Source organism: Erythrolamprus reginae, chromosome 2, assembly GCF_031021105.1.
Source record: "Erythrolamprus reginae isolate rEryReg1 chromosome 2, rEryReg1.hap1, whole genome shotgun sequence".
Lineage (NCBI taxonomy): Eukaryota > Metazoa > Chordata > Lepidosauria > Squamata > Dipsadidae > Erythrolamprus > Erythrolamprus reginae.
The window spans coordinates 338,040,034-338,053,676 of NC_091951.1; the positions used below are offsets into that span (position 1 = coordinate 338,040,034).

The following is a 13,643-nucleotide window of genomic DNA, read 5'->3' on the forward strand; positions in this document are numbered from 1 at the left end:
TTTCTCATTTCTCTTTTTTTCTCCCCTTTTTGCTCATTTCTCTCTCTCTCTCTCCCCCTTCCTCTCATTTTCTCTCTCTCTTGCTTTCTTTCTCTTGCACTCTTTCTTTCTTTCTTTCTTTCTCTCTCTCTCCCTCTTTCTCTCTCTCTCTTGCTCTCAGCAAAAAGTTGCAAAACTGGAACTTGAGCTTCCTTCTTCACGGCACACCTGACCATGTCTCACGGCACACTAGTGTGCCATGGCACACTGGTTGAAAAACACTGGTCTAGAAGAGGAGAAAAAAAATTTGGGGTACAAGTAGTTCTCGATTTTCAACCATTTCTTTAGGGACTGTTCAAGATTACAATGGAACTTGAAAGAAGTGTCTTATGACTGTTTTTCACAACAATTTTTGTAGCATCTCCACAGTAACATGGTCAAAATTCAGCTGTTCAGCAACTGGCATGCACTTATTTTATTATTTATTTATTTATTATTATTATTATTATTATTATTAAATTAGATTTCTATACTGCCCTATTCCTCGGACTTATGACGGTTGCAGTGTCCCAGGGTCATGTGATCAACAAGCAAAGATCACATGTCTAGTTTAATGAAAAGAAGGACCAGGGAAGATATGATAGCAGTGTTCCAGTATCTCAGGGGTTGCCGCAAAGAAGGAGGAGTCAACCTATTCTCCAAAGCACCTGAACAAGAAGCAATGGGTAGAAATTAAACAAGGAGAGAAGTAATTTAGAACTAAGGAGAAATTTCCTAATAATTCAGTGGAATAGCTTGGCTCCAGAAGTTGTGGATGCTCCAACACTGGAAGTTTTTAAGAAGATGTTGGATAACCATCTGTATGAAATAGTTTAGGGTCTCCTGCCCAAACAAGGGGTTGAACTAGAAGACCTCCAAGGTCCCTTCCAACTCTGTTGTTGTTGTTGTTGTTGTTGTTATTAAAGTCATTTGGGAAGCCAGATTCACTTAACAATCCATATTATTTCCTTCAGTGATTCACTTAACAACTGTGGCAAGAGAGGTCATAAAATGAGACAAAGCTCTGTCTCATTTTATGACCTGTCTTTGCTTAACAACCAAATTTTGGATTCAATTGTGTTTGTAAGTCAAGGACTATCTGTGACTTGGTGTTTGGCTTGTCTGGAAGAGAGCACATATGAATTCTGTACAAAGTAATCTACAGGTTCAAGATCAATCTACCTTAAGATTATTTCTTAAGTGAATTGTGAATTAATAGTGAATTGACATTTAATAGCGTAATAGACTTTATCAATAATTATAATATACAGCCACCAATTATCATTTGTCCCTACACTAAACTGAAACGAAACAAGCTATATTGGGCCTTATTGTTATGAGCCACATGGAAGTTAAATGGAACATAACCTCATTCTGATTTTTTAATAATAATAATAATTTATTTGATTTGTATGCCGCCCCTCTCCAAAGACTTGGGGCGGCTCACAACAATAATAATAACAATTTTACAATGGAAACAAATCTAATATTAAAAAACATCTAAAACCCCCATCATTTAAAAACCATGCAACACACACATACCATACATAAAATATAAAAGCCTGGGGGAGGTGTCTCAGTTCCCCCATGCCTGGCGATACAGGTGGGTCTTAAGTAATTTGCGAAAGACAAGGAGGGTGGGTGCAGTTCTAATCTCTGGGGGGAGTTGATTCCAGAGAGCCGGGGCTGCCACAGAGAAGGCTCTTCATTGTTTAGTTGACGGGACCCAGAGAAGGCCAACTCTGTGGGACCTTATCGGTCGCTGGAATTCATGCGGTAGAAGGCGGTTCCGGAGGTATTCTGGTCCAATCTTTTGTGGGCTTTTCTGTAAAAGGGAAGAGCCATCATAGCTTGGTAGAAACCTGATTAGGAAGAGGGGCAGCATCTGTATTGTACTTGAATAAATCCTTACTCCATTGTAATTCTTACCCATCAGTCCCATGGATCCAGAAATGAAGAATTTATACGGGATTTTTATATTTTGTTTTTGTCAAAGCACATCTTTGGAATTGGCTCCAGGGCTGAGAGATAATCACTCTCAGCAAATGCTTATCATGTTTTCCTTATTCAAGTCTTACCTCTGGGTTCCTGAATGTTGCAAATCACGATCTTGTTTGACAGCAAGAGTGACACACGTGTGTAAATGAGAACCTTAATGTGACAAAACACTCAACTAGAGCTGTCACTTTCATTGCAATTTCTAAGCAGCGTTTGATATTCTGTTCCCCTTTAAAGAGCTCGGGTTTTGCCTCTTGATCCAAATACTATTAGAGTTACTGACTGGCCAGGAGGTCAATAGGTGAGCTCTTTGCAACTTGCCTTGTGGGTTTGTTTTTCATATTAGCAAATGCAATCCATTACACTTTGCTGAAAGCTGGTGTTTGCAGAAACCTAGAATTACATTAAATGCAAACACACACATACACACACAGATATACACAAAAACCCTTGCATCTGTTTTCAAGTACTGCTAAGTACTTGAAATTCACAGCTAAATTGAGACAAATCCTGTAATGTAAATATATCCCAGATTACCTTTTCAAATGAATCTTTCTCATGTAAATAACTCCCATGAATATAGGCCACTTGAATTTGCACCAGTTCAATTTGCAATTGTTGCCTATGCCACACCAATGTCTTTGCATCTAGTGTGAATGAAAATAAATCATGCTAACAATTTACAGACTTTTGACTTGGCACCAGGCAACTAGTTCCTCCTATTAACAAGATAGTTGGTTTTAAAACTGTCTGCCACAAATGGACACCAAAGTAGCAGACGTTTGGGTGTTCAGCAAAAAAAAATTTGGAGATTTTCTCCCCGTCTCTATTGCCTATTATTTTGCATTTGGCAAAAGTTTAAATTTATTTACAACTTTATTAATCAATTATTGTTTTAAGAACATTTAGGTCTCTTTTTCTCAGCCTTGGCCCCTTGATGCGTGGACTTCAAATCCCAGAATATGCTGGCTGGGGGATTCTGGGAATTGAAGTCCACACAGCTTCAAGGGAGAAAGTTGAGAAACACTGCTCTAGGTAGTAGCTTATGCAGAATAACCAAGTAATGAAAGCTGCTATCTTTTCCTTCCAGATGGACTTGATGCCATTTGTTAACAAAGCTGGATGTGAGTGTCTTAACGAAAGCGATGAACATGGATTTGATAATTGTTTACGTAAAGACTCTACCTTCTTGGAATCAGACTGTGATGAGCAGGTATTACAGCTATCAAAAATTTGTCTGGACAATAATTGTTTATTTTTCAATAGAGCAAGTGTTTTCCTCTCTGTGTTTATTCAAATCACCCATTCTGATTTGGATGTAAACACAAGAGAACAAGTATTTATTTTATTTTATTTTATTTATTTATTTAGTCCAATACATAATACACATTGAAGAGAATAGATATGTAGTAATATAAATAAAGAAAAGAATAGAAGAAAAGATATAAAAGTATAGGTGAACATATTTGAAAGAAAGAAAAGATAAATGAGATAAGGAGAGACAATTGGACAGGGGACGGAAGGCACACTGGTGCATTTATGCACGTCCCTTGCTGACCTCTAAGGAACCTGGAGAGGTCAATCGTGGATAGTCTAAGGGAAAAATGTTGGGGGTTAGGGGTTGACACTACTGAGTCAGGTAATGAGTTCCACGCTTCGACAACTCGGTTGCTGAAGTCATATTTTTTACAGTCAAGTTTGGAGCAGTTAATATTAAGTTTGAATCTGTTGCGTGCTCTTGTGTTGTTGCGATTGAAGCTGAAGTAGTCATTGACAGGTAGAACGTTGCAGCATATGATCTTGTGGGCAATACTTAGATCGTGTTTTAGGCGTCGTAGTTCTAAGCTTTCAAGACCTAGGATTGAAGTAACCCAGAATTTGTGCAGTGATGTGTTGTCTGCCATGCATTTGGGTTTTCTGTTCTCAATCTTTCTTTTTTCTTTTTCCTTTCTTCCTTAGCTGCTCATAACAGTAGCTTTTAATCAACCGGTCAAGCTTTATTCTATGAAATGTCAAGGGCCTGATAATGGTAAGTTAATAAAAAAAGATTATTCCTTAAGGAGACGTTCCATTGGTACGTTTTAAGTTAAGCTACAGTTTTCTGTTCTCTCTTCTGGTTTCTGTTCTCCACATTGCAGGACAGAGTTAGAACAAATTAATTGAACATATAATCAGTGCATGCAGAACTTGGCAAAACAAACTATCCATCCCTGCTTAAAACAATTGCATTCTAAAATCACATAGATAAATTTATCTTGTATTGTTTTTCATGTTACTTTGCCTTTGAGTACCCAACATATGTAACAATATGTAATTATTCTCATTAAATAATTAAACCATAAATGCAATCATCTAAATAAAACCAGATTTTTCTTTGATAGTGGCATTTACCTTTCATGTTTAGGTTGAGCTTAATGGTTTATCAGTTAAAATGGTTTTTTTTTTTAAAAAAAAACCTTTCAGAAATAAAATTTCCCAAAGTATCCTATTTTAAACACAAAAGCATCTGAACTTAAGAAAATCTTGGGTACTGGTGATGAGTGTAACTCTGGCCCTGGACTCAGGTTACTGCTGCTTAATGCCAGGTCGGTGGTCAATAAAGCTCTCCTCATCCGGGATCTGATCCTGGATGAGGAGGCCGACCTGGCATGTATTACTGAAACCTGGCTGGGCCCAGAGGGAGGTGTTCCTCTCTCTGAAATTTGCCCAGCTGGGTTTCAGATATGGCACCAACCTCGACCCCAGGGAAGGGGGGGAGGAGTGGCTATTATAGCCAGGGAGAGCCTTTGCCTACGTGGACTCATTGCTCCGGAAATTGCGGGTTGCGAGTCACTCTTGATGAAGTTGGACTTAGGGGTTCAGGTGGGCTTATTTCTCACGTACCTGCCTCCCAGCTGCGTGTCAAAAGCCCTGCCTGTGCTGCTCGAGGAGGTAGCCGGGTTGGCGGTGGAGTTCCCCAGACTTATTGTCTTGGGGGACTTCAACCTGCCGTCACTCGGTGAAACCTCTGGGTTGGCACAGGAGTTCATGGCCACCATGACAGCCATGGACCTGACTCAAGTAGTACGGGGTCCGACTCATGAGGGGGGGCACGCACCTGACATGGTATTCCTTTCCGAGCAATTGAGCAATGGTTTGAGACTAAGGGGCTTAGAAGCAGTGCCTTTGTCATGGTCAGACCATTTTCTACTACGGCTTGACTTCCTGGCTCCAATCCTTCCCCGCAGGGAGGCGGAACCAATGAAGATGTTCCGCCCCAGACGCCTGATGGACCCAGAGGGCTTTCAGACGGCGCTTGGGGTTATTCCAGAGGCACTCATCCACAGTTCGGCGGAGTCTCTTGCGGAGGCCTGGAATACGGCTGCTGCGGAGGCTCTCGACCGGATTGCGCCTTTGCGACCTCTCCGTGGCGCTAGACCCCGTAGAGCCCCATGGTTCAATGAGGAGCTCCGGGAGTTGAAACGCCAAAAGAGACGTCTAGAGAAGCGATGGAGGAAGAGCAGGTCTGAATCTGATCGAACACTTGTAAGAGCTTTTATTAAGACTTACAAAGTGGCGCTCAAGGCGGCAAGATGCGCGTACCATGCCGCCTTGATTGCATCAGCGGAATCCCGCCCGGCCGCTCTGTTTAGGGTGACCCGCTCCCTTCTTAACCAGGGGGGAGTTGGGGAGCCCTTGCAGAGTAGTGCCGAGGAGTTTAACACGTTTTTCGCTGATAAAGTCGCTCAGATCCGGGCCGACCTCGACTCCAATTGTAAAACAGAGTCGACTGACAATGAGTCAGTCGAGGTGACTGGGGCACGTACTTGTCCACCTGTCTGGGAAGAGTTTGATCTGGTGACACCTGATGAAGTGGACAAGGCCATTGGAGCTGTGAGTTCCGCCACCTGTTTACTGGATCCGTGTCCCTCCTGGTTGGTCTCGGCCAGCAGGGAGGTGACACGGAGCTGGGCCCAGGAGATTACCAACGCTTCCTTGGGGAGGGGAGTTTTTCCATCACTCTATAAAGAAGCGCTTGTGCGCCCCCTCCTCAAGAAGCCTTCCCTGGACCCAGCCGTACTCAACAACTATCGTCCAGTCTCCAACCTTCCCTTCATGGGGAAGGTTGTCGAGAAGGTGGTGGCACTCCAGCTCCAGCGGTCCTTGGAAGAAGCCGATTATCTAGGTCCCTAGCAGTCGGGCTTCAGGCCTGGTTACAGCACGGAAACCGCTTTGGTCGCGTTGATGGATGATCTCTGGCGGGCCCGGGACAGGGGTTTATCCTCTGTCCTGGTGCTCCTCGATCTCTCAGCGGCTTTCGATACCATCGACCATGGTATCCTTCTGCACCGGTTGGAGGGGTTGGGGGTGGGAGGCACTGTGTTTCAGTGGTTCTCCTCCTACCTCTCTGGCCGGTCGCAGTCGGTGTTAGTGGTGGGTCAGAGGTCGACTCCGAGGTCTCTCCCTTGTGGAGTACCTCAGGAGTCGGTCCTCTCCCCCTTGCTATTTAACATCTACATGAAACCGCTGGGTGAGATCATCCAAGGACATGGGGTGAGGTATCATCAATATGCCGATGATACCCAGCTTTACATCTCCACCCCATGCCCAGTCAACGAAGCGGTGGAAGTGATGTGCCGGTGCCTGGAGGCTGTTGGGGCCTGGATGGGGGTCAACAGACTCAAGCTCAACCCGGATAAGACGGAGTGGCTGTGGGTTTTGCCTCCCAAGGACAATCCCATCTGTCCGTCCATTACCCTGGGGGGGGGGAATTACTGACCCCCTCAGAGAGGGTCCGCAACTTGGGCGTCCTCCTCGATCCACAGCTCACATTAGAGAACCATCTTTCAGCTGTGGCGAGGGGGGCGTTTGCCCAGGTCCGCCTGGTGCACCAGTTGCGGCCCTATCTGGACCGGGACTCATTGCTCACAGTCACTCATGCCCTCATCACCTCGAGGTTCGACTACTGTAATGCTCTCTACATGGGGCTACCTTTGAAAAATGTGTTCGGAAACTTCAGATCGTGCAGAATGCAGCTGCGAGAGCAGCCATGGGCCTACCCAGGTATGCCCATGTTTCACCATCACTCCGCAGTCTGCATTGGCTGCCGATCAGTTTCCGGTCACAATTCAAAGTGTTGGTTATGACCTTTAAAGCCCTTCATGGCACTGGACCAGAATATCTCCGAGACCGCCTTCTGTCGCACGAATCCCAGCGACCGATTAGGTCCCCAGAGTGGGCCTCCTCCGGGTCCCGTCAACTAAACAATGTCGGTTGGCGGGCCCCAGGGGGAGAACCTTCTCTGTGGCGGCACCGACTCTCTGGAACCAACTCCCCCCGGAGATCAGAACTGCCCCTACTCTTCCTGCCTTCCGTAAACTCCTCAAAACCCACCTTTGCCGTCAGGCATGGGGAAACTAAACATCTTCCCCTGGGCACGTTGAATTTATATATGGTATGCTTGTGTGTGTGTATGTTAGTATAGGGGTTTTTCTTAAATTTATAATATTTTAATTAATTGGATTATGTATTGGATTGTCTTTTCACTTGTTGTGAGCCGCCCCGAGTTTTCGGAGAGGGGCGGCATACAAATCCAAATAATAAATAAATAAATAATAATAAAAACATTTTAAACTCAGACAAGCTGAGTTCAGTGCTCCTGATGATGTGTTATGCTTTTCTATTAAGATAATTTGAATTAGTCTTGGTTTCTGATTTATGTTTTTATTATTATAGGTCAAGGTCCGAAATATGTAAAAATATTTATCAATCTTCCTCGATCAATGGATTTTGAAGAGGCAGAAAGAAGCGAACCCACTCAGGCTTTGGAACTAACACCAGATGATATTAAAGAAGACAGCATAATTCAGCTTCGCTATGTAAAATTTCAGAATGTTAACAGTGTAACTGTGAGTACAAAGTCTTGACTGCCTTCCCAGTAATGTAATTGTGCCAACTTGAACAAAATTTTAGTTTGAAACATGTACCAGCTGTCAACTTGCAAAGCGTTCAAGTTGCCATAAGCAGGAGGGGAGGGGGAGAATTGATGAGGCTGCTGGACTGTCCCAACTGAAAAGACATTCCAAACATGCCTTTCTCCAGAAATTATCCTAGATTACCAGAGTCAGCAGGAGGGATGGAGGTTTTACAGCCCGCCAAGGTGGTCCATTGGAGAATGTGATTTATGACATGCCCATGAAGGAAGGGGGAGACAGGGTCATGAGGGCCATAAATTACGTGAGGTCAGAGCTGATTCCACCAGAGTAATTGTGGGAATGTTGCTCCTAATAGATGACTGTATTTCTTTTGAAAGTTGGCTGGTGGCTTATGAATTAATTGGGAAACTTCACTCTGGTCTGCTAGAATTCATATTCAAAATTAGTTGCAAGCAAGCTTGAGTCTCACTAATTCTGTTCCGCAGACTTAAAATTGAGTTATTTTATTATTCCATGGTTTTAACTCGTTTTCTTTTAACTTGCTCTTTCATGAATTGTTGACACTTTTACATATATTATTCAGTGCTCATCTCTTCCCTTTTAGTTATTTGTGCAGTCTAATCAAGGTGATGAAGAAACAACAAGAATTGCATATTTCACATTTATTGGAACACCAGTTCAAGCCACAAACATGAATGATTTCAAGCGGGTAAGTTTAAATTTGACTTCAAACAAAAGCAATTATATCTTGAATATGGTGTGAATCTTATACATATGTTCAAAAATAACTGGCATTGTTTTCAAAAAGAAAAGTTGTATTTGTTTCTTTGGACTCTTTATTCTGTAAAGAGCCAAAGAATGCATGGTTGCTCTAAAAAAGCTTATAAGGACTGCTTAAGCCAGAGATTTTCGCGAGTGTTTACTTACTCCTAAAAGGCCAAAGTGAATTTGAGGAAAGAATGTAAGAAGCCAGGAAAACCATTTAAGAAATAATATAATATGAGCATATTTATTCACAATGATTTTTTTGCTCTTGCTTAACCACTCTTAATTTTTCAGCCTTCAATGCATACTTTTTAAATTCTCTCTGATTACAAAAAGTGAAAAAAAAATCTGTAAAATGAATAAAACAACCTGACCTTTTTTGGGACAGCAAAATTGGCTTTGATATGAGAGTTGTACAGGATAATAATAATAATAATAATAATAATAATAATAATAATAATAATAATAATAATAATAATAATTTATTAGATTTGTATGCCGCCCCTCTCCGAAGACTTGGGGCGGCTCACAACAACAATAATAACAATGTTACAATGGAAATAAATCTAATATTAAAAATCATCTAAAAACCCCAACATTTAAAAACCATGCAAAACACGCATACCATACATAAAATATAAAAGCCTGGGGGAGGTGTCTCAGTTCCCCCATGCCTGTCGATACAGGTGGGTCTTAAGTAATTTGCAAAAGACGAGGGTGGGTGCAGCTCTAATCTCCGTGGGGAGTTGATTCCAGAGGGCCGGGGCCGCCACAAAGAAGGCTCTTCCCCTGGGGCCCGCCAAACAACATTGTTTAGTCGACAGGACCCGGAGAAGGCCAACTCTGTGGGACCTTATTGGTTGCTGGAATTCGTGCTGTAGCAGGCGGTTCCGGAGGTACTCTGGTCCAATGCCATGTAGGGTTTTAAAGGTCATATGAGAGTTGTACAGTGAAGCCACCATTTGTTTGTTTGTTTAAACAATTTGTTAAACCTTGTCTTTTCCAAAAGTGACTTTGGGCCAAATATAGATGTCAAAACCAGAAAAATAGTAATTGAGAAAACAAAATACCCCAGACTCCAAACATAATCCAATTCATGATATAACCATATTAACCAGCAGAGCTCACCTAACTGCATGGCCCAAGTTTTAGAAGGAAACAGCAAAATCATCATCTAGTAATAACCTTGCTTTTTAAAAAAAATAATAATAATTCTTGATTAACACAGTACAGAAGAAATTGGGGTTTGTTATATAATTAAAGTGCCTTAAACAATAAGCTTTCTGAAGTTGAAAGCAGAAAATGGGAGTAGTCAATCATTCTTTTGGGAATCCTGACTTAAGGAATACATTTAAACCTTACAAAATATGCATGGTGTGTGATGACGTTATTCTGAAATGTTTTGAGTCTCACATAAACATTGTTTCTTATTCCAAAGGTTAAGTTTGATTGTACCTGTTTATCTACAAATGTCAAAGTTGTTATGACAATGATTTTTCTCTTGAAATGTTTCCTTCTCCAGTCAATAGCTTTTAGCCACCCTCTCTTTTTAAAAAATAAAAAAACCAACAGCTCTCTTTGATCATCCTCATTTAAGGACCCCATAATCCCTTGCAGAGTGGAGTCTGGACAACTGAATGGAGATAGCAGAGGTTTAATGGCCAGATGCTCTTCCTGTCACCAATTTGGAGCTTTGTTCAGCAGATATAGTATATTCTCATTGTGAACATAGAAAGAGAAATACAGTGGTACCTCTACTTACGAACTTAATTCGTTCCGTGACCAGGTTCTTAAGTAGAAAAGTTTGTAAGAAGAAGCCATTTTCCCATAGGAATCAATGTAAAAGCAAATAATGTGTGCGATTGGGGAAACCACAGGGAGGGTGGAGGCCCTGTTTCCTTCCAGGAGATTCCTAGAGAGCCCCCTTGGAGGCTTCTCCTCACCTTTTCCAGCCCTGTTTCCTCCCAAGAGATTCCTAGAGCGGCCCCACAGAGGCTTCTCCCCGCCTTTTCCAGCCCTGTTTCCTCCCAAGAGATTCCTAGAGAGGCCCCACAGAGGCTTCTCCCCGCCTTTTCCAGCCCTGTTTCCTCCCAAGAGATTCCTAGAGAGGCCCCACAGAGGCTTCTCCCTGCCTTTTCCGGCCCTGTTTCCTCCCAGGAGATTCCTAGAGAGGCCCCATGGAGGCTTCTCCCCGCCTTTTCCGGCCCTGTTTCCTCCCAAGAGATTCCTAGAGAGGCCACACAGAGGCTTCTCCCCGCCTTTTCCGGCCCTGTTTCCTCCCAGGAGATTCCTAGAGAGGCCCCACGGAGGCTTCTCCCCGCGTTTTCCAGTTACAGTTTCAGAGTCTCGGGTTTGTAAGTGGAAAATGGTTCTTGAGAACCATTCTTATCTTATCTATCTGGTGTTTTGTAAGTAGAGGCGTTCTTAGGTAGAGGTACCACTGTATCTGCCTCTGCCTAGGATCAAACTCACAACCTCCTGATTGGGAGGTGAGAGTTCCACCGCACCACTCTAGGTAGCTTTCTTTGATCCACATTAGAAAGGTAGAGAGAGACTAGAAGCGCTAGGATGCTTCCTTTGTGGAAAGTGCCTTGCTTGGAATTGCTTCTCTTGGTGAATAGCAGCAACCGCAGTTGACTGTGCTTCCTGGAGTGATTATTACATAGCCTGTAGGCCTATCCTTAGCAGAGGCAGCTTGGAGCTGACGCTTTAGGGCTATTGCTTTGAAAAAGAAAGGTGGAAGTAGCTGAGAATTCAACCAAAGCCCTTTTAATGATGTGAAGGAGGGTATAATTAAAGATGCCTCTTAATTTGTGGTACATAATAAACAGCAGGAAAGACGCTTGGTAACAAAGAGTAATTGAGAAATTCCTGGGACTAAACTGGATCCCCAGCTTAGCTTTGTCCTCCTTTAATTCCGAGGTATAGAATACCAAGTAGAGCCAACATGAATGCATGATGAGGATTGCATTCATAGTTGCAGTTCAAAATATCTTGGCTACGTGACAACATGCCATTCATTTATTTTGGTCTGTTAGTTCCACAGTCTCCTATGAAATCTCAGGATGAGAGGCCTTAGGAAATGCGCTATCACTGAATCGTTAATTCTGGGGTTGTAGGAATAAGATTCTCCTGGTTTTTTAGAAGGGGAGAAAAAGTGTCCGGCTTTCATTGCAGTTTTGCCCTTTTGATCCCTCTTAGTAAATTCTACATCTACCCCTTTTCAGGACTATTAACTTGCCAGAATAACTTCATTTATTAAGCCCTAAGAATGAGCAAAATCCATAGTCTGGGAATGTACCACTCAGGGGGACTTGAGAATCTTCCATTTCCCTTTGGTCCAGGGCAGGGGTAAGCAAAGGTGGCTTTTCTATGACATCTGGACTTCAACTCTCAGAATTCCTGAACCAATTGCACTAGCTTAGGAATTCTGGGAGTTGAAGTCCATATGTCATAGAAGAGCCAACTTTGACTACCCCAGGTCCAGGGCAACCTACCTCTGGATTGTACTACTCAGGGACAATTGAGAGAGAGGTTTCCTTGAAACAAATCTTCTGAAATGTTCTAATCCTGAAACAAGTTTGTTTTGTCTAGAACATAAGGTTTATAACATCTTATGTTCTGGACATGATCAAAACATTTAAATATGTTAAAGGGTTAAATAAGGTCCAGGAGGGAAGTGTTTTTAATGGGAAAGTGAACACAAAAACAATGGGACACAATCTGAAGTTAGTTGGGGGAACGATCAAAAGCAACATGAGAAAATATTATTTTACTGAAAGAGTAGTAGATCCTTGGAACAAACCTCCAGCAGACGTGGTTGGTAAATCCACAGTAACTGAATGTAAACATGCCTGGGATAAACATATATCCATCCTAAGGCAAAATACAGAAAATAGTATAAGGGCAGACTAGATGGATCATGAGGTCATTTCTGCCGTCAGTCTTCTATGTTTCTATCTTAAACGGCACCTCCAGAACTGCATGCTTCAGAGATGAATTTGGCTAGGTCCAAGAGGGAAACAGAACATTCTGGAGTATTTTGAAATACAGTAGTTGATTCTGTGATCAACTAATTTGTACCTTTCTACTTACTACCTGTAATACTTAATTATGCTTCTAGGGGCTTCCTCTCTTAATTTGAAATGCTAGCTAAATCCCAAGCTACCATATAACAAAATTCTGCATGAAAAATATAACTCTGGGGTTGGGGTTTTGTTTTGTTTTTTTGGTGATTGTATTAATTCAGCAATTTCTGGATCTACTTTTAAATACTCCTTTTCTTACTGGAATATGTGACTTGCAAAGCTGATAGGGAAATATATGGAGTTTCTTCTTACTCCTTGCTGGGTTACTAGTTGATGAAAACTTAATCCAAAATCTGTCCAATCAATTGGGCCTCATTTTAAAGACTTGCAGCATGAATGGGTCCATATCCAAGGAAGATTTCTTCCATTCTCTCTAACCCCGGACATTGGTGGATCAGTTACTGCAATCTACAGCAGGGGTCTCTAACCTTGGCAACTTTAAGCCTGCAGGACTTCAACTCCCAGAATTCCCCAGCCAATTTTGCTTTGCTGGCTGAGGAATTCTGGGAGTTGAAATCCGCCAGGCTTAAAGTTGCCAAGGTTGGAGACTTCTGACCCATAGTGCTTGTTGTGAATGTAATGGAAAAGACTAAATGCTCTGGAAACATTTGGCAGACAAATCAGATATTAATATCTTGAGATTTAACTTGCTCCTCATCTCTTGCATCCAGAGCTAAGAATTATTGTTCACTGCATGGTGTTTTATTTTTGTTTTTACTCATTGTATGCAAGTTTAAATTTGTGGAGGGTATGCGTGCAGAGAGATTTTTGCATTTATGCTAAGTAAGATATGACATGCCCTGCCTCCCTTTTGGTTACTTTCTTTTAGCTTTGCCTTTTAAAATTAATGTATTAAAAA

At 42.2% G+C, this 13,643-nt stretch overlaps 1 protein-coding gene across 1 annotated transcript in view; it reads left to right on the forward strand.

Annotated features, from left to right (window-relative positions):
• The window catches only part of TXNL1 (thioredoxin like 1), a 43,580-nt gene that overhangs the window by 21,429 nt on the left and 8,508 nt on the right, over positions 1–13,643 (forward strand). The window contains exons 4-7 of the mRNA XM_070743518.1: positions 3,107–3,229; positions 3,976–4,045; positions 7,732–7,904; positions 8,536–8,640. Coding sequence (XP_070599619.1) covers positions 3,107–3,229; positions 3,976–4,045; positions 7,732–7,904; positions 8,536–8,640 — 471 coding nt within the window. The remainder of the gene's footprint in view (positions 1–3,106; positions 3,230–3,975; positions 4,046–7,731; positions 7,905–8,535; positions 8,641–13,643) is intronic.